General features: G+C 30.9%; 1 protein-coding gene across 2 annotated transcripts in view; it reads right to left on the minus strand.

Annotated features, from left to right (window-relative positions):
- The window catches only part of LOC114324732 (phenoloxidase-activating factor 2), a 60,009-nt gene that overhangs the window by 29,622 nt on the left and 9,010 nt on the right, over positions 1 to 21,377 (minus strand). The window contains exon 1 of one of the 2 annotated variants that reach the window (XM_028272564.2): positions 13,620 to 14,063. The exons of the other annotated variant lie outside the window; for it this stretch is intronic. Within the exon in view, the coding sequence (XP_028128365.1) occupies positions 13,620 to 13,936 (317 nt within the window). The 5' untranslated portion in view covers positions 13,937 to 14,063. Of the gene's footprint in view, positions 1 to 13,619; positions 14,064 to 21,377 lie in introns of those variants that run through there. 2 annotated transcript variants of the gene reach the window in all.

A 21,377-nucleotide genomic window follows, 5' to 3' on the forward strand; every position in this document is an offset into this window, starting at 1 on the left:
TTCACAGCTTGAAGCGCTTGGTTTAAGTCTTCTTCACTCCATTGCCCTGTTATGCCTCTAGAGCGAATACTACCCATCGTTATTCCTTAAACAATAGAGAAAACATTACAAAAAAACTGGTATGATACATACGCTATTAGGAAAATGTATGCATAGCAATATGGCCATGGCCATATTGCTGTCTATCGATAATGGCCATATTGCTCACATGAACCAAATCAACTGTTTTTTCAAATATAAGGCACCATCATAAACTTATCCAAAAAATAACTGCACTCATTTATCATCGTACCTTTGCACAATCTAAACGTAATATCTACTTAAAAAATACTTACGTGATTGTTACTGTAAAAAGAGATATAATAAGTTTCACGTTTATAATGACGCACTTACGAGGCACTATTTTCTTCTGTAATGCAGCACACACTCACAATGTCGGCTTAAGATTGATTACTCTAGCGGCTGTCGTATTTGGCGAACATACTGTTTATATCTATTGCGCCATCTACTTCAAATTCAAGGTAGTTACCGAGTTATAAGGAAGTGGCCATATTGCCTGCTTGGCCATATTGGCTGCATGTACCTTATATAAGAAAAAGTTTACAATTCTACATCCCCTCCATTTTACAAAAATTGGGAAATATATATATATATATATATATATATATATATATATATATATATATATATATATCAAACAAATGAAATAGAGAATGTGGAAAAATCCCCTTACGAACAATTCACACATCCACCACTTCGTAAGGGGATTTTTCCACATTCTCTATTTCATTTGTTTGATTTAGATACGTTTGGTCGGTAAACCAATAACTTAGATCTTTTGATCACTGAGTGTGTTTCAAAGATTTACATCTTTTGTTTTTTTTTTTTTTTTTTTTTTTTTTTTATATATATATATATATAATCAGTACCCTTATACCTTACGGTGTCGGGTTTACAATTTCTACATTATAATTACTAGTATCTATACTAATAATTTAAAAACTTTTTCCATTCTTTTCGATTCTTCGCAACATTGGTTGCCTCTCTCCATGTTATTCTTTTCTTTTCTAGTATTCTTCTTACTACCCCATCCCATGTTGTTCTTGGTCGTCCTCTTTTCTTCCTTTTCTGTATTTTTGCTTCCCAAACCTTCCTCACTGGTCTCATTTTGCCCATTCTTTGCAAGTGTCCCCACCAACTAAGTTGTCTTTTTTCAATGTATTTCAGAGTAGCTTCTATATTTAGATCTTCTCGTATATCAGTATTTATTAATCTATCATATCTGGTCACACCCTTAACTCTTCTTAGATATTTCAAAAATTGGGAAATACGGGGTGAAAAATATTTTCTCGGGGGTGAAAAAATATACGTTCAAAATAAGTCCAAGTTAAGTCAAAATAAGTTGTATAAAACGACTAATTCTAAGTAACTTTTGTTCTATAGAGTTTTTCACTAAGTTAATATTTTTCGAGTTATTTGCGAGTGAATATGTTCATTTTTGACAAAAAAAAACATGTTTTTGGACGGTTTTTCGCAGATAACTCAAAAAGTGAGTATTTTAACGAAAAAAATATTCTTAGCAAAAATATAGCTTACAAAAAATTGAAAAAAACGGTGTATGCATGAGGTCTGTAGACCCAGTAGAAGCAGAGTTGTAGCTAATGAAAAGTAGGTTCTTCTTCGTCAAATTCCAAATCAAATATTTCAATTTGAAATAACCCAAAAACGGAGCTCTTTTCGGGGAAAATTCATTACCGCTTTTTTAAAGTGTTTAAAAAAGGTTTCTTTTTGTTTTTAAAAAAAACTTCTAACATTAAAAGTAAGCGAGTTACGCTCAAAATATTGCTGGTCTTTTTTTATTTTTTTTTGCAAAAAAAATCGCTAAAATCGCCCCTACTTAGCTTCCCAAATAAAATTAATGGTTACCGCCTCATAAGTTACTTTACTTATGTATTATTTATATTATCTATAAATTACTATAAGTCTCATTGGTTCAAAGTGCTCATTTTTGAAAAAAATTGGGTTTAAAATAAAAAAAAATATTAATTTTGAAAAAAATGGAATTTTTTATGGAATTAACTTAAAAATTGTTAGTAATACCAAAAATCTCAAAGAGTAATAAAATATTCGTTTTGCTTTTCTGATTATATTCGATTTTTTGTTTTCTTAGACAAAAATTGGTTATGCTATGGCTGTTCAGAATCTGCCTAAACTCGTGATTAGTTACTGGTTTAAGCCATTTTAACTACAGCTTTTTAAAAAATAAGCACTTTGAAACGATAAAACTTAAGATCATATAAATAATACATAAGCAAAGGAACTTGTCAAGTGGTAATGATAAAATTTATTTGTAATGCTAATTAGCGGGTGATTTTCGCGATTTTTTTTACCATAAAATAAAAGTGACCAACAATATTTTGAGCGTAACTCCCTTACTTTTAATATTAGAAGTTTTTTTTTAAAACAATAATAAACCGTTTTTTAAAAACTTTAAAAATTTGAAAAGAATTTTCCCCGAAAAGTGCTCCGTTTTTATGTTATTTCACATTGAAATATTCGATTTGGAATTTGACGAAGAAGAACCTACTTTTCATTAGCTACAACTCTGCTTCTACTGGGTCTACAGACCTCATGTATACACCATTTTTTTCAATTTTTTATATGCTATATTTTTGCTAAGAATATTTTTTTCAATAAAATACTTACTTTTTGAGTTATCTCCGAAAAACCGTCCAAAAACATGTTTTTTTTGTTTAAATGAACATATTCACTCGCAAATAACTCAAAAAATATTGACTTAGCGAAAAAACTCTATAGAACAAAAGTTGTTTAGAATTAGTCAGTTTATCCAATTCCGGTCTTATTTTGAATGTATATTTTTCACCTTCGAGAGGGAGTACTCCCCTCCATTTTTGTGAGGGGGTGTAGAATTGTAAACTTTTTCTTATATAATAATAGACAATTTCAACTACCTATTCCCAAATTTTCATCTTTCCTTTATTTTTTTTGGGGTCATATTGTCAGATTGTTCTTTGATCGGGTTAATTAGTGTCTTACAGCTAAATAATATCAGATAAATTAAATAACCTTATCTAGTTTGACTATGGCCTGATTTGTTTTTTGTTATGTTATAAAGAAAAAATATAAATTATATTAAATCATCATGGACAATAATTATTACGGGAAAGACAAATAAATCTAATGATGAATGAACGATTTATTGATATGTTAATATGTTTCTGTGAATTTAATTAAAATATCATAATATCTGTTTCGTTCTTACTGTAATAATTAAAACTGGTTTGTTACTGTGTGAAAAATACAATTTTGTATAAATATAAATTATTACGCCAAACTATTGACGAAAGAAAAGACTAACACTGTTACTAATAAACCAAGTATAAAAGTTATACTGAGAATAAATCAGGTATATGTAGGCAAAATCACTACCAATAAACATGGAATAACTTAGATATAGGTTATACTTGGTAAAGTCCTTCTCATAGGCATTTTTCAGTGCGTCACAAATGATAGAAAAAAAGGTAAGTCCGTGATAATACACCTTTATAATAACATTTATTCTAACACGACATTTTAGTTAAATGTAACAGTTGTCAGATTTTATTTGCAAATTGGCATAAAAACAAATCAATTGTGTTTATTGCATTTATAAAATGGTATTTTCTTTGATTTGTATACTCTTATAAATTTTAGAGATTATATTCATAGATATATAGTACATTCTTTCACGGTTTTTGCTGTAAATTTTAAAGAACCTCTTGGATTGACATGAAATTTGGCACACGCATAGCTAACATGTCAAAGAAAAAAAAGTGATATGGTGCCGATGTGTGCTTTTGCCCTGGGGGTGACTTTCACCCCATCTCGGGGGTGGAAAAATATATGTCCAAGATAAGTCCCGAAATGGATAAACTAACTAATTTTAAGCAGCTTTTGTTCTATAGAGTTTTTTCACCAAATCAATACTTTTCGAGTTATTTAATAACTCAAAACGTAAGCATTTTGTCGAAAACAATATTCTTAGCACAACTATAGCTTATAAAAAAGTGAAAAAAACGGTGTACATATTAGGTCTCTATACCTAGCAAAAACAGAGTTATAAATAATGAAAAATAGGTTCATATTCAAAAAATTCCAAATAGAATAATTCAATGTGAAATATCCAAATAATGAAGCATTCTTGGGAAAAACACGTTTCCACTTTTTTATAGTGTTTAAAAAAGCTTTATTTCTGTTTTTATAAAAAAAATTTCTAGCATCAAATGTAAGCAAGTTACGCTCAAAATAAAGTTGGTCCCTTTTGTTTTGGCAAAAAAAAAAATCAGGAAGATCACCCCCAATTAGCAACTTAAACGAAATTAATCGTTACCGCTTCACAAGTTACTTTACTTATGTTGTGTTTATATATGATCTGTAAGGTTCATCGATTCAAAGTGCTTATTTTTGAAAAAATTTGGTTTTAAAGCAAAATTTTTAAAAATGCTTTTTTTCAAAATAACTTAAAAATTGTTAGAGATACCAACAATTTTAGACAATAAAAAAAAGTCGGTTTTACTTTTCTGAATATTTTGTTTTTTTTTGTTTTTCTGTAAGTCAAAAATTGGTTAAGATTCGGTGTTTCCAAATTTGCATACACTCGTGCTAAGTGACTCGTTCAAGCACTTTTAACTACAGTTCTGTCAAAAATAAGGACTTTGAATCGATGAAACTTACAGATCATATGATCAATACATACGAGAGTAAAAATCTTGTGAAGTGGTAACAATTAAGTTCGTTTGAAATGATAATTAGGGGGTGATTTTCCCGATTTCTTACCAAAAAAAGGGACCAACCTTATTTTGAGCGTAACTTGTTTACTTTTGATGATAAAAATTAAAAAAACAAAAATAAGCATTCTTGAAACACTTTAAAAATTTAAAATGAGTTTTCTACAAAAAAGTGCTTCGTTTTTTTGGTTATGGCACGTTAAAATATTCGATTTGGAATTTGACGTATATGAACCTATTTTTCATTAGCTATAACTCTGCTTCTACTAGGTATAGTGACCTAATATAAATATACACCATGGTTTTCCCTTTTTTACGTGCTGTATTTTTGATAAGATTTTTTTTTCGACCAAATACTTACTTTTTGCGTTTTTTTGCGAAAAACCGTCTGAAAACGTGGTTATTTTGTAGAAAAATTAACATATTCACTCGCAAATAACTCGAAAAGTAATAACTTGGTGAAAAAACTTTATAGAACAAAAGTTGCTTAGAATTAGTCAATTTATCCATTTCCGGACTTATTTCGAACATATATTTTTCACTCCCAAAAGAGGGTGAAACTCACCCCTAGGCCAAAAGCACACATCGGCACAATATCACTATTTCTTTGACTTGTTAGCTATGTGTATGCCAAATTTCATGTCAATCCAAGCGGTTGTTTAAAATTTAGAGGTTTTGCAATATTTTACCTTTAAAATACGTACTAATATTATATAATTCGTAAATTTTTTTTTTCGATTATAGCGCTATCTATGGACAACTAGAATAAATGTTATAAATGTCTGTAATCACGGACGTGCCTTTTTTTCTGTCACTTACAACTTAATGCGTAAGAAAGAAATCGAAAAACTGTGACGCACTGATAGATGCCCATGAGAAAGAGCATAATATAAGAATTTAGTCCAAGTTTATACCGACCCACACCCTTGTTTCTTGTTTAAGTCTGGTATATAACCTATTTTATGACCGTCAATGCCATCAGAGGCAAAAATATATTATCTTTTGATTTGTTTTGTGAGTAATTCTATAATAAAAAAATGTGTTTAAGGGGTGGCTACAGAGATCAGGGCCGTACCTTTTTTTATTTTTTATCATAAAAATAAAGTTATTTAACAAATTTCAAAAAGTTAAATTGTATTTAATGAATTGATGATGGGATAAAGAAATAACGTAAATAGTGGATTGATATACGGGTGAGGCACTGCCTCACCTGCCTCATAGGACCAGCCGCCATTGCCTTGTTTAAGTCTGGTATATAACCTATTTTATGACTGTCAATGCCATCAGAGGCAAAAATATATTATCTTTGGATTTGTTTTGTGAGTAATTCTATAATAAAAAAATGTGTTTAAGGGGTGGTGCGGCTGTCGAAGAAGTTGATAATTTAATTAACATGATAGAAAATACACGAAAAAGGAAACTTCTCAAAGATAAAATAAATCCCTTTTCACAATACACTGATAAGGAATTCAGAATTAAATATCGGTTTTCTAAAGATGGTGTAAGGTTTTTAGAAAACTTAATAGGTGATTCACTTATTTGAATTTGATATTGCATGAAAAGTTGAGTCAAACAGTCCATATAATGCACAAAAAATTTCAAGATGGTTCGTCAATTAGTTTAAATTTTATTTAATTTGTTTACCCCTAGGAACTTTTTTTGCAATGTTATTGTTCAGAAAATAATAATGATACAGCAATTCTGTGGAAACCGTATGAAAGAAGAATACTGATATTTTAAACGTATTTAAAAAAATCAATAAAAACTCATTTTTATCATTCCGAAAACTTTTCGCCTAGGTTAATTTGGTTTGTCAGTATACAGAGAAAAATCAAAATTGACATATTTGACACAATATATTATCGTTGTTATATGTATTTGTGCAGAAGATTGCAGCGTTGCCAAACTATTATTTCGGAATAATTTGGGAATACTTATATCTAACTTATACCGAGTTTATTATTAACGAATTATTTTCGTACTATATCTACCTTATAATTAGGATAACTATTCTAGATATAAATACGGAATAACCTTAGAATACGAGTGTTTTATTAGTAAAAGTGTTAGATTTTAGACTTAGGCTTAGATCTTAGACTAGTTTCTTAAGTTATTTTACTTTTATAAACAATATCTAACCTCAAGTGCAAAATTGGAAATACTTTCTTAACGTGTCCACTTCTAGCTAGACGAAACAGTTTTGAAACCTATTTCCGAATCGGAAGTCAAAACATCAGTAAAGTAGGTATGTCCAATATTGTAACTGTGGTTAATTCCCATTATTAATATTAACTATAACAACAATTATTATTATTAGATAAAAATAAACACAAGGAATAGTGATCACAGCCAAATTTAATATTTTAATAAATTTTCCAAGAAACTTAAGGGGGTATGGCTAAAATTTTTGAAATTTTCGAGTTTTTTTTATTATTTGAACATGAACCAAAACAGCAGACGCGCCTGGAGGTTAAGAGCGCAAATATTTTACGACTATCCCTACTTTTTCGTTCTTTACGGCAAATTACGTGTAGTAAAATTCTCACTGGTATGGAGATGTAAACATTAGTTGACAATGACATTGTCATCATTAACTATTTCGTTCAGTTTTTGAATGTTCTTGGATAGCCGTTATTTGTATAATGGCTTAAATTATTAATTCAGTTAATTAATAGGATTATTTTTTCACTAACTATCTATTCAATGATTACAATAAATTAATGAAAAAGTGATAAAGTGATTTTAATAATATACCCTGGTGTATTCTGTGCTTGGATCTTCCATAAAAAATAAACAATATAGTTATTTTCCTAACTAGTGCGGAAAGTGATACTTTCACGCACGAGACTGCCGTTGACCCGAACGACGCGATAGAGGAGATCGGACAAGCAGTCGAGTGCGGGGAATACACTTTCCGCATGAGTTAGGAACAATATTTTTTCTAGGGCCGTACGTTTGGAAAAATGGCACAAAAAAATAGAGTTATATCAATTTTTATTTAGAAGTGAAAATACACAAATTAATTCTTTGACAAGGTTGTCAAAACCAAACTTTCAATATAATTGTTTACCACGACGATATTGGTTTCCATGACGACGATTCAAAACCATTGTAATTGTCTACTGATCTGACTTTTAAACATGATGTCAAAATAATTTTATTTCATCGAATTATCGGTAGTAATTGCACAAGAGCTCTAAAATTATCGAATTTTTCCCGAGTGACACTTTGACAGTTTTAATTTCACGACCCGAAGGGGAGTGAAATTATGTCAGAGTGGCACGAGGGAAACAATTCGATAATAATTTTAGAGATCGAGTGCAATTTGCTGCGATTATTTCATGAATAAAACTGTTCAAAACCAAAATTTTATTGTAATTTATTTATCGAAGTACAAATTACTACAGTTAAACACACAGTTTAAATACAAGTTAAACACACAAATATTTGACGGTTGAAAGTCATCACTTTTATAACTTTTAAAACAGTAATTGTCATTAATGTCACTGAATGTATTTTTTCGTAGCAACGAAGGTCATCTGACGTAATATACTTGACGACGGGATATTACCAAAAATTATCACTTTAATTTTTATTTTTGTAGCTTTCTATTGGTCAGAATCTCCTATGAATCAAATAATCGCGCTAATTTCTTTAAAACATGAACCTAATAAGATAAATTTGAAATAAATTAGTAAATAATATCTAAATATTAGTTTATCGCATGTATTATGATATATAATGCCATATTACAAGGTATTTTACTTTCCCGCACGGCGTGCGGGAAAATTTACTTTCACGCACGCCGTGCGGGCCACCCAAATCACCAGAATTTAATAAACTGGACTGATTTTTTTGGGGGTACGTTAATAATGAAGTTTATAAAATACCTCCAACAACAAGGGATGAGATGAAAAATAGAATACAAAGTGTATTTCGATGTGTTAATTTACAAATGCTCCGTAGAGTAAGTAGCTCATTCAATGATCGTTTTTAGGCGTACATAAATGTGTTAGGAGATAATTTTGAACACCTTATGTAATTAAATATTAAAAATAGTTTATTAAAAGTGGCCTCTAATTTTTTCAAACATGTTTTTTTGCAAAATGTATTACTGATAAATTATGTTTCGTTCTTTATTTGTTACATTGTTACATTTACATACAAAAGTAGTGTTTAATTGTCTTCACAAAATATTGTATTTTGTGTTTGTGTGTTTTTTTGTAAAATTTATTACTAATTTTCTTTGTTTATTTGTTGCATTTACATACAAAGACAGTTTTTAATTGTTTCAAAAATGTTGCATGTAGTGGTTGTGTTTTTGTTTGTAAAATGTATTACTAATAAATTATTTTTATTTCTTTATTTGCTACAGTGTTACATTGATTACCGGATTGATAATCGGTAATCTTCAATTGTCAATTCAGTCATGGCTTACTTAAAATTTAGATAAATTTAAACACCTAAAATAATTTGCTCTGAAGAATGAAAATATCTTAATGAAAACTAATAAATTTGGACATAGGGAATGTTATATAAAAACTAAAGTACGTTAATGTTACTTTTCAATAATGATATAAAATACAGGGTGTTCCATTTAACATTACTGAGAAAATAATGTATGGTTTGTTCAACAGTAAATGGTTTGAATTCAATTAGTGCGGTCGTAAATATTATTAAATTTATCTGACCTGGCCCATTGTTAAGACCCACCCGGAGCGATAAGCCACCGAGGTAGACAGAGTTGGTCTTTTGCAATTAACACTGACTAGACGGTACTCCCATAATAAAGCCTAAAATAAATTTTACCTGAAACCGGGCCTTTTATACTATTATCGGTTAATCCGGGCTGTTTATAGTGGTAACTAATTGAACTTAACCATTTACTGTTTAACATACCATACTTGCGTTTTGACTCACCCTGAATTTGATATAAAAAAAATTAGCAATATCAATAATTCTTAAAAATTTTGACAATAAATAAAAAAATATGGCATTAATAAACCATTTCTGTTGTGCTTATTTTTATTTATACAGGGAGTTGAACTTGTTACGATTTTCATACAACATTGGTTATAACTTTGTAAATACCCTGTATAACATTACAGACCTTTATATTTTTGTGATGGAGAAGTTAACAGGATTTCGAATATAAAATAAAATACAGGGTGTTCTATTTAAAAAAACATAAGTTAGGTCTGCCACTGTGTTATCGAACACCCTGTAACATTCTAACTAATTTTGTAATGTGAAGCTCAAAGGTGGCTAAAATTTTTGTTATTAACTTTTATTGCTATCTATTACTATAGCGGAGCTATTAAACTTTACCCTACTAATCAATCACCCTGTATATGAGCACATTATATTACAGTTGATGAAAAATTTAGAACAACGATCATGAAGGAAAGAATAAACAGTAAGTGTCTACGTATGTGAATAAATTTGAATGAATTAATAACATTTTCACACACATTAGAAACTAGATTAATCAAATTAGGGTAGTCTTTAAAAACCAAATAACTAATAGTAGGGGAGCAAAGTATGCTAAATTTGCAGTCACTTGAGCGCTTTGGGGACCTATTGGGTTGTGAAGAGTAGGTCCTAAATCCAAAAAAAAGTTAAGTAAAGTTTTTCATTTTAGTGGGGACTTTCCATTTTTCAATTTAATTTTCCATTTCCAACAATGGTTTTTTCAGATTATAGCGCCATCTGTCCATAATTCGAAAAAATGTTTCGAATAAAAGTTGCTTATTTCTACGTAAAGAATCCAAATCTGGAATAAAAATTGGGGCTCCTATTTAAGATTTTAAAATAACCCCCACCCCACCTCCGTGGGGGGTGGTGTTTGGTACTATTCGATAGATTTTTCAAAAATATTGATTAAGTGTATTTTGCAGTTTTTCGATATAATGTTTATTTTGCAAAATATCGCGGGATTTGTATTTAATACTTTAAATTTACCCCCCACCCCTCTCCGTGGCGGGTCACGTTTGGTATTATTCGATAGATTTTTAAAAAATGTTGAAAACGGATTTTTTAGTTTTTCGATCTAATGTAATCATAACGTTCATTTCGCGAATTATTCGCTTTTGTTTTGTGAAATTTTTAACTCACCCATTTCCTTTCAAATCGTCAGATTTTTGAATTATACACTCTTTTGCATGTACTTACCTTATCTTAATCTGACAATTTCGAGTATTTTTAAGGATAGGTTTTTTTTCGGGCCCCGACCGACTCCCCTGTGTTAAGAGCCAATATATGGTAGAGGTACATCTGCAGGGTACCAGGTTTCTCCCCATATGATAATCTGACGCGCTCGAGTAACTGCGAAAATCCCCGCTTGGGCTAATTACCATAAGTAATTAAGAATTAGATTATTCGAATATATATCAATGGAAACAAAAATGATCGCTACTAAAGTGGAACCCCGATAAGTCGGTCTCCGATAACCCTAAGTCCGGCTAACCCGGACCGATTTTCATCAAACAAAAGAACCATTTTTTCACTTTAACTGAGTTTGTTGCCAAAAAATAAACAATACTGTATTCATCTGTACGTAATTTAATTGTATTGTGCATATGTATTTTATATTTTTGCAATAATTGTAATGGAGTTTATCTGTAAGTATACCTAGACCAGGACGGATCTGTTTTGAGGTGGATGTGAGAGGTGGCATTCGGATTTTTGCACATAAAGTTAGGTGACAACTTCAATAATTATAATTGACTTATGCTCCTTCTCATATATGTATGCCCGGAACATTAATAAAAAAATTTAAATATTAAAAATTTTGAAAAATATCGGTTTTTTTCTATTTTTATTGTTTATAACTTTAAAACGATTCATTTTGGAACAAAGTCGTAAGGAAATAAAATAAAGATAATTGAATTTTGTATAATATACGACTGGTTTAAAATGTCTTAACTTACTACCCTTTCTGCAAAATAGCAATAAATTGAAAATAATTTTTATTCAATGTTTTTCAACCACTTTGGTTGCACTTAAACCTTCATAATTCGCTTAGAAAATTCTTACGACATACTTAAACCGTCCACCAAATTTCATTAAAATCGACCTAATAGATTTTGCATAATAATTTTGCAATCTAAATTAAAAAAAAAAGTTCAAATGTTTTAAAAACTTTCTGTACAAAAAGTGGACCATTTAGAATTTTTGCTAATTTTTTGCATATAAAGAGGTTCTCTACCTATCTAATACACTTTACAGAATTAAAATCGGATTATTTAAGCGGCCTCAGCACTGTTTTAAAGTTATAAACAATGTTTTGGCTTATAAACAAATACAGTGAGGACGTTTGAGTTGGAATAAATTCATTTTCTTGAGAATGGGCAACTCTGGAGATAAATTCCGAAACAGATCGATTTTTATTTTTAAATTATAATTTCGTGGCATAAATATCATACTAGTGACGTCATCCATCTGGGTGTGATGACGTAATCTAAATATTGTAATTAATTTAATTCAAAAAGATTTGTTTAATTCAAACCCTATATAAATAATTATGTAATGTTTATATTAGTGAATACAAAATTGAATAGCCTTTCGATTGAACTATCACACGGCACCTATTCTCATTTAAAAAAATCATCGATTACGTCATCACGCCCAGATGGATGACGTCACTAGTATGATATATATACCAAAAATTTAGAATTTAAAAATCAAAATCGGCCTGTTTCGGGATTTATCTCCAGAGACGCTTATTCTCAAGTCAACTCAAACGTCCTCACTGTATTTGTTTATAAGCCAAAAAATTGTTTATAACTTTCTGTAAAGTGTATTAGATAGGTAGAGAACCTCTTTATATGTAAAAAAAATTAGCAAACTTCTAAGAGGCGCTCAGAGCAACAGTGGCCTAACCCCAAAAACGAAGTTTTGAGATTAATGCAATCTTTGCATTCGTATTTACATTGTGCTTATGGGATTGCGCTACAAATTATGTATCTTCATTTTGCCAAATACAGAGGTAGGTTTTGTAGACCCTTTTTAGTAGGAAAATTTAATGTTGCTGCTTTTATTGATATATTAATCTAAAAATGCTTAATTTGTGGGTTAGGCCACTGTTGCTCTGAGCGCTTAATAGTCTACTTTTTCTTCAGAAAGTTTTTAAAAAATTTAGATTGCAAAATTATTCTGCAAAATCTATCAGGTCGATTTTAATGAAATTTGGTGAACGATTTAAGTATGTTATAAGAATTTTCTAAGCGAATTGCGAAAGTTGTAAGTGCAACCAAAGTGGTTGAAAAACTTTGAATAAAAACAGGCTTATTTTGCCCCCTTATTTTGTATTTATTGCTATTCTGCAGAAAGGGTAATAATTTAAGACATTTTTAACCAGTCGTTTATCATAGAGAATTTAATTATCTTTATTTTATTTCCCTACGACTTTGTTCCAAAATGAATCGTTTTAAAGTTATAAGCAAAGAAAGTAGAAAAAAATCGATGTTTTTCGAAATTTTTAAATATTTTACTTTTTTTATTAATGTTCCGGGCATATTTGAGAAGGAGCATAAGTAAATTATTATTGTTAAAGTTGTCACCTAACTTTATCGGCAAAAATCCGAATGCCACCTCGCACATCCAAAAATAGACGTTTGTTCACAGATTTTTCACCTGGTCTAACCGTATTTTATTAATTTTTACCATATTCTCCGGCTAACCCAGATTTTCGATCATCTGAAAATTTATAACATTTGAAAAATCATATTTTTATTTAATATCTAAATTGTACTTTTGTTATTTCATCTATTAATTTAAAAATATTTTTACGAGTAACTATTGACACTGTAATACAACTCATATATAATTTACCTGATATCAATGATCCCGTAATTGCCAAATTTATTGCTAATTGTATTATCCACTATCATATTAGTCTTCGGATCGCACAAGAAATACTGCACACATTTCTTTTTTCCCATGGTAGACCCTTCCCCACATTGCTCAGTAGCACCGTAACCATTATTAATAGTGTTTTCGGTGACTTCTTCTAATTCCTCAGATTCAGTTATTTTTTCACTTTTTGGATAGATCTCATTTACTTTTTTTCGAGTAGAATCGTCAACATCTTGGGCAAATACAGACAAAAACAGTGCCAGAAAAACTATCGAACGTAGCATTTCTGCCATATTATGGTATTCGATGTTGTAGCTCGTAGTTTTAGATTGTTATTACAAATGTGATTTAAATGCACTGTCTAATTAGTAGCAATTTAATTGTCTTTCTGAAGAGTGCTTAATAAGCTAATTTGATTTTAAAGACTAAAATAAATATTTTTTATGTCCACTAATAGGCCAGGGATAAAAACTGTTGAAAATAAATTCAAAAGTGGCATATTCTTTAAGTTTTACTGATATGGATGTTAAGATTACTGGACATTAAAAATGAAAAACACTGAGAATGTGAACATTACGTGGAGCAAAATCAAAGATTCTTTTATAAACACACAAATCGAAACCCTACAAAAAAAAAAAGAAAAAAATTGCAGACCTTGGATAACTCAAGAAATACTGGAAATAGAGGAAGAATGAATCACGGAACAATGAAGAGAATATTATAGAAACAAAACCCACATAATTACAGAGCAAAAAAAATAATAAAAACAAAATAAAAGACGCTAAGGAAAAGTGGATGATGAAAACATGCATTAAGAGAGAGAAATTACAGAAAACCCAAGATCATTACTACTTACATTAAAATGATAGATAATTATGTAAAAAATCACGAACCAAACACTAAAGGCGGGTATACATATGCGCTCTACTCGGTGTGCAAGCCGCTCGCGTGCAGCATATTTGTTAGATTAGTACGTGTCTTTAAGTGGCACACAAACGGCTCGCACACGGCGCACCACGATCTAACTTCTGTCGGCTTTTCAACAAATGCTTTGATGATTCGCAATACGTATTTGGATGGGTTTGCGAGTGGTGTGTTGGTTTTGGGGCGCCTGAGTTGAATATTTGTTAGTAATGGAGTGTTAGGAAGGAAATATCAAACTTATTGATGTTTACCGTGGAAAGTGAAAATGAGATGATGACATTGAATATATTTAAACATGTTAGCTTGCAACCCTCAACTTGTAACCAACTTGCAACCATCTTGCAACCATCTTGCAACCAATTTGCAACCAACTTGCAACCAATTTGCAACCAACCTGCAACCAATTTGCAACCAATTTGCAACCAATTTGCAACCAACTTGCAATCAATTTGGAACCAACTTGCAACCAACTTGCAACCAACTTGCAACCAACTTGCAACTCAACTTGCAACCAATCGGAATGAAACCAAACACTTCTCGATGAGAATAGGAGAAGCTACTCCCGACGTCGGCCGATATCGGATCTGATCTGATCGGAGAAAAACGGATCCAATGTAGGCACCCACATTTAATACTAATTATCTACAATTACTAAATGTTCGTAAGTTTCCTCTGGATCGCGGAAGGTTCGTCAAAATGAAAAATTTTAACGAACATTAACCGCGCCACGAACGCGCGGCGCTCACACGGCGCGGAGTTTGCGGCGCGGATATGTATTTCCGCCTTAACCGATTAATTGACAAAACAACAAACCGATTAAAAACCCAGATGAAATAAAACAAGTATGGACTAAATAAACTGCGAGGTATAAGTTAGGGATATAGCTAAAAATGAAATAAATAATAATACAATAAAATTGCGCCTTGCCCCCCACTGTATAATAAACCATTTCACTTATCTACATGAATAATAATTAACACTTATACTACAATCACAATAAAGATGCACTAGAAATAAACAAACCAAGACCCGTTGAATGTTACAAGGAGCACTCACAAATCACTATTTACAATGAACATAATATATACATTGTAAATCACAAATCATGATTTACAAAGTTTATACCTTGTAAATCATGATTCGGGAGAGCTCCTCGTAACATTCAATGTGTCTTGGTTTGTTTATTTCTAGTGCATCTTTATTGTAATTTTAGCATAGTTAAGATTTAGTTAATAGTATTAATATGCCTCGTCATAAATTAAATCAAGATTAAGGAAACCAACAAAGCTATGGAGATGGTTCAAAATGGTGCCATACAAATCGAAGTTGGCAATATTTTCAACGTTTCGCAAAATTTTAGTTATTTCTAAGACTTCTAGGGCCGGTACTTTATGTCCCGGTTAAACCTCGGTTAGCTAACCGGGGTTTAATCGTGACAGAAAAGTACCTCATAGAGCCTCTTGCGTTGTAATAAAAGCAATTATAATTATCATTATAATTATTTATGAATATAATAATAAGTATAATTGCGTTTATGTCTATGTTATGCATATATTTCTGTCCCGATTAAACCCCGGTTAACTAACCGGCTGTTAACGGAGACATAAAGTACCGGCCCCTAGACTTCTAGACTTGCGTCTAGGTTTCAAAACAACGGAAATATAGACGTAAGATGACCGATATGTTAAACTAAACTGCACGAAGGGAATCTTGTTTTTACTGCACGAACACTGTCACAGCGGCCTTGAATATGGCACTGGTACCCTTGTTTCCACTCGAACTATTCGAAGACGTTTAAAAACATTTTTGGTTTGATATTTAGGTGTCCTTTGAGACGTGTACCATTGACCTTATGATATCGGCGTTAAAGATTAGATTGGGCTGGGGCACATTTAAATTGGAGAGATCAATGGTATTCACTATTGTTCACAGACAAGTCCAGAGTTTGCCAATTTTCAGATAGCCGTCGAGTACGTGTATGGACAAGACCAAGGATACCACAAGAAATCTAAGACCGTGTCAGATGCTTCATCCATTTGGAGATGGTGCTTGTGGTGTTATGGTCTGGGCTGGAATCTATTTCGGTGGAAGAGCAGATCAGTACCTTTGCCAGGATACTATGAATAATGAGATAGATGTACAGACAGGACATTATTAAGAATATTATTGTTTACTTTCATTCAGTCATTGGGGACCAGTTTCTTTTCTCGACGATAATGCTGAACCACACAGATCTGTAATAGTCGAAAAAGTAGAGATTTGCATGGAATTCCTTATTTGGCATTACTCCCCCCTATCTAAATCTCAATCCCATTGAACATGCTTGAGACATGCTACAAAGAAGGCTTACAGATCACGACTTTCTCTGTAGACCTTCAGCAATTTCAAGAACTGTCACCACAGTTATGGGGAGAAATTGCGTAAGAATCTCTTGATAATTTAGTAGATAGTGTGCCACGTTGAATTCAATCAATAAATGCCAATGGATAATATACGAGTTATTAGGGCATAATGTCTCTTAGAATGTCTATTATTGCAAAATTTAATTTTTATTTTTTATACGGAACCAGCACAAATAGATAAGGGACTGTCCATTAGTCACGTGAGGCTCGAAAGGAGGGAGGGGTCCATAAAAATCACGAAATAGCACAAGGGAGAGGTACTCAACCGAAAAGCGGCGTTACGTGTATTTATTTTTTCCATTCCATTCTTTCGGAACGCTTCGTTATACCTCCTTACTCGATTTTGCAGTCTCGAGAGCATGATGGCAAGACTTTTTCCTCCATTTCTTCTGCTTCGATCTTCTGATATTACTCAAACGTATCAAGGCTTCGGCAAATTGATTTATGACATTTATTGCCCTAGCCTGCAGAACGATCGTCAGATACTTTTGGAAAGGACATGCCAGCGGTGTGCATTGTACTTCTGTACAAAGAAAAAAGCTAAGGCACATGCGAATTATTGTCATAAGCAACTGAATCCGAGAAATAATAGTCTAGAGATGCACAATCTAGATCAACTGTTCGAGATCGAGATAGATTATCTGCGTTGTGCGCTAAAAGGATGACGCCGAGTGGTTTATTAAACCGATATTGATCTTCAACAAAGCACTGTGTCAACAACTAATGACTTGAAAGATGCTTATACAGTTATCTGTGTTAAAGAAAGTCTAGCTGATCCATGGTCCGAGGAAACTGTGCCTTTATTAAATAATGTTCATGTGTGGTACAAAAAACTTTTCGACATTTCTGTCTATTTTCTATAATAAAATTTTTTTGGTATTTTTCTGCATTTTATAAATATTTTTTAAAAAATTAAGATTTTTTTAAGATACTAAAAAATGCACGTGATATTATGGGGGGGGGAGGGGGTAAATAATATTAAACTCTAAAGTCAAATATGTCCGACTATGTAAGCTAAATATGTATAAGCGAAACGAGTTGACACAAATGATATTAACATAGTGAAAAATCTCTATTGGAACCAACAGGGTTATGGTAACATTAGATGGAAATAGCATGGATGCGTAGTAGATAAGTAGGGGAGGGAGACAAGGCTATGTATTTTCACCATTACTATTTAATTTATACAACAGACATTTTAATACATACATACACATACTCAATTATTTACACAAGCCCTTAAACATAAACAAAACTACTAATAATATTCGTTTTACTGACGATACAGTAATAGTCTGGGCTGATTATCGGAGAATAGGCCATTTTTGGGAAAAGTTATTTACCAGCAATTATTTATACAGGCAATATATTAATAATATAGGTATGCAAAGTCCGCAGATAGTGTGCTACTTTTTTTCTAAACAAAATGGCGCCCGAAAATCGTGTTTTTTCAATTATTGCTCTATAACTTCGAAGATTTTAACTTTAAAACAAAAACACTCAAATAAAAATTCACCGCAATTAAATTCTGCATAGAGATATGTTTTTCCGATCTGCTCCGACGAAAATTTTCCTCGGAAAATCCGGGTTTTCCCAACAAAATGTTTAATTTTCAAATAAAGTTTTAGATAAGTAATTATCTACCAATAATTAAATAATTTGGTGACTTAAAAGCCTTCTTGGTTTGGATTATAGTTCCAGAAGCTGGTGAAAATTGAACGAATATTTTAGCAACAATTCAATTCTTCTTCTTTTTCTTCAAGTGCCGTCTCCTAATCGGAGGTTGGATATCATCATCACTATCTTTACTCTATCCACCGCTGCTCTAAAGAGTTCTATAGAACTGCAGAACAATTCAGTTCTAAAGAACAATTCTTCTAAAGAACAATTCAATTGTTAATTAATAATTTACGGTCGCAATAATAACCAAAATAATTATGATACACTGATCAAACTTTGAAATCTTATAAAGATGAGATGCCTTTTTAACATTTTGTCGACAAAATATAATTTTTTTATTTTTTTGCATAATCTTTAAATCTTAAAAAAATAGTTATAAACAAATTAACGTTTATCAAAAAGTTTTTATTATATTCTAATTTTAAAAAATAGTTAAAATGCGTATTTCAACTATCTTGAAAATGAATGTTTTAAAACTTTTTTACAACCATTTGCAAAAAGTTATGAAACAGCAAAGTAAACATACGATCACTGCGTTGTTTATAATTTTTTTTTAATTCTTTCAAAGCGTAAAAGTGAGTTTAAAGTGCAAGCTAATTGCTTACAAAAAATAATGATTATTAGTTTAATGGTTATACTTTAATTAAAGATTATAAATATTTTTTTTTGTAATTTACACGCGCGAAAGTTGACTAATACAGTACCGTAGCTATGTATTATGTATTATACCCGTCCACATACACAACTCGCGCGAGTTTAAAGCGTGTCAGTCGCTTCGAGTGAGCATCTCCGGCTCTGTATCAAGCCTAATTTCGCGCTAAAAATTACAAAAAAAAGTATTTTTAATCTTTGATTAAAATAGAACCATTGAACTAATTATGTGATATTTTTTGTGAGTAATTAGATTGTACCACAGACTTACTTTTAAGCTTCAAAACAATTAAAACAAATTATAAACAACGGAACAATCGTATATTTACTTTGCTGTTTCATAACTTTTTTGCAAATGGTTGGAAAATTTTTTTGAAGCATTCATTTTCAAGACCTTTGAAATACGCATTTTAAGTATTTTTTAAAATTAGAATATAATAAACAATTTCTGAGAAATGTTAATTTGTTTATAACTATTTTTTTTTAAATTTAAAGATTATGCAAAAAAATAAAAAATTTATATTTTGTCGACAAAATATTAAATAGCCATCACATCTTTATAATCTCTCTAAGTTTGATCAATGTCTCATGATTATTTTGGTTTTTATTGCGACTGTAAATTGTTAATTAACAATTGAATTGTTGCTAAAATATTCATTTAATTTTCACCGACTTCTGCAGTTATAATCTATTCCAAGAAAGCTTTTATTTCACCAAGTTATTTAGTTATTGATAAATAATTACTTGCCCAAAAAATTTATTTGAAAATTCCAGATTTTGTTGGGAAAACCCACATTTTCCAAGGAAAATTTTCGTCGGAGCAAATCAAGAAAAACATGCCTATATGTAGAATTAAATTGGGGTACATTTTTATTTGAGTGTTTTTGTGTAAAGTTAAAATCTTCGGAGTTATAGACCAATAATTGAAAAAAACACGATTTGGGGGCGCCATTTTGTTAATAAAAAAAGTAGCACACTATCTGCGGACTTTGCATACCTATATTATTAATATATAGGATCATAATATTCGATTCCAGCAATGAAATTGCTGGTAAATAACCTTTCTTTGTACTTTACTAATTAGACCAGCGTATTATAACTATTTTTTTTTCAAAATTTAATAATTATGCAAAAAAACAAAAAATTTATTTTTTGTCGATAAAATATTAAATAAGCATCTCATCTTTATAATCTTTATAAGTTTGATCAATGTATCATGATTATTTTGGTTATTATTGCGATCGTAAATTGTTAATTAACAATTGAATTGTTGCTAAAATATTCGTTTAATTTTCACCGGCTTCTGGAATTACCATCTATACCAAGAAAGCTTTGATGTCACGAAGTTATTTAATTATTGATTAATATTTACTTACCTAAAACTTTATTTGAAATTTAGAGTTTTTGTTAAGAAAACCCGCATTTTCCGAGGAAAATTTTCGTCGGAGCAAATCGGGAACAACATATCTCTATGCAGAATTTAATTGCGGTGAATTTTTATTTGGGTATTTTTGTTGTAATGTTAAAATCTTTATAGTTATAAAGCAATTATTGAAAAAAATACGATTTGTCGGCGCCATTTTGTTTATAAAAAAAGTAGCACACTATCTGCGGACTTTGCATACCTATATTATTAATATATAGGATCTTATAATTCGATTCCAGTAATAAAATTGCTGGTAAATAACTTTTCCATGAATTTTGCTAATTAGCCCAGAGTATAATTGTATAATTGTATTGGTCATGAAATAATTAGGACTCTGGGTTAATGACGATCTAAATCCGGAATCAGAAAGTTAGATAGAATAGAGCAGAGTAGTCAGTAGATAAGAATAGAGCAATCACGAGCAGCATTTTTGAAGGTGAGGAAATGCCTGAATAACCAAAACTCAATATGCAAATATTTATGGTGCCGATCCGATCCGACGTCGGATTAACCTTTTTTTTGTTACACGGATGACCAACCGGGGTCAAAAATTACCCTCAGACAAAAAAATTAAGTTGTTTTAAGAAATAAAATATTGTGTTCCTAATTTTAATGTAAGTATTGTATCAATAAATGATAAATAAACATGAA

The sequence above is a fragment of the Diabrotica virgifera genome, chromosome 1 (genome assembly GCF_917563875.1).
Source record: "Diabrotica virgifera virgifera chromosome 1, PGI_DIABVI_V3a".
In the NCBI taxonomy this organism is placed as follows: Eukaryota; Metazoa; Arthropoda; class Insecta; order Coleoptera; family Chrysomelidae; genus Diabrotica; species Diabrotica virgifera.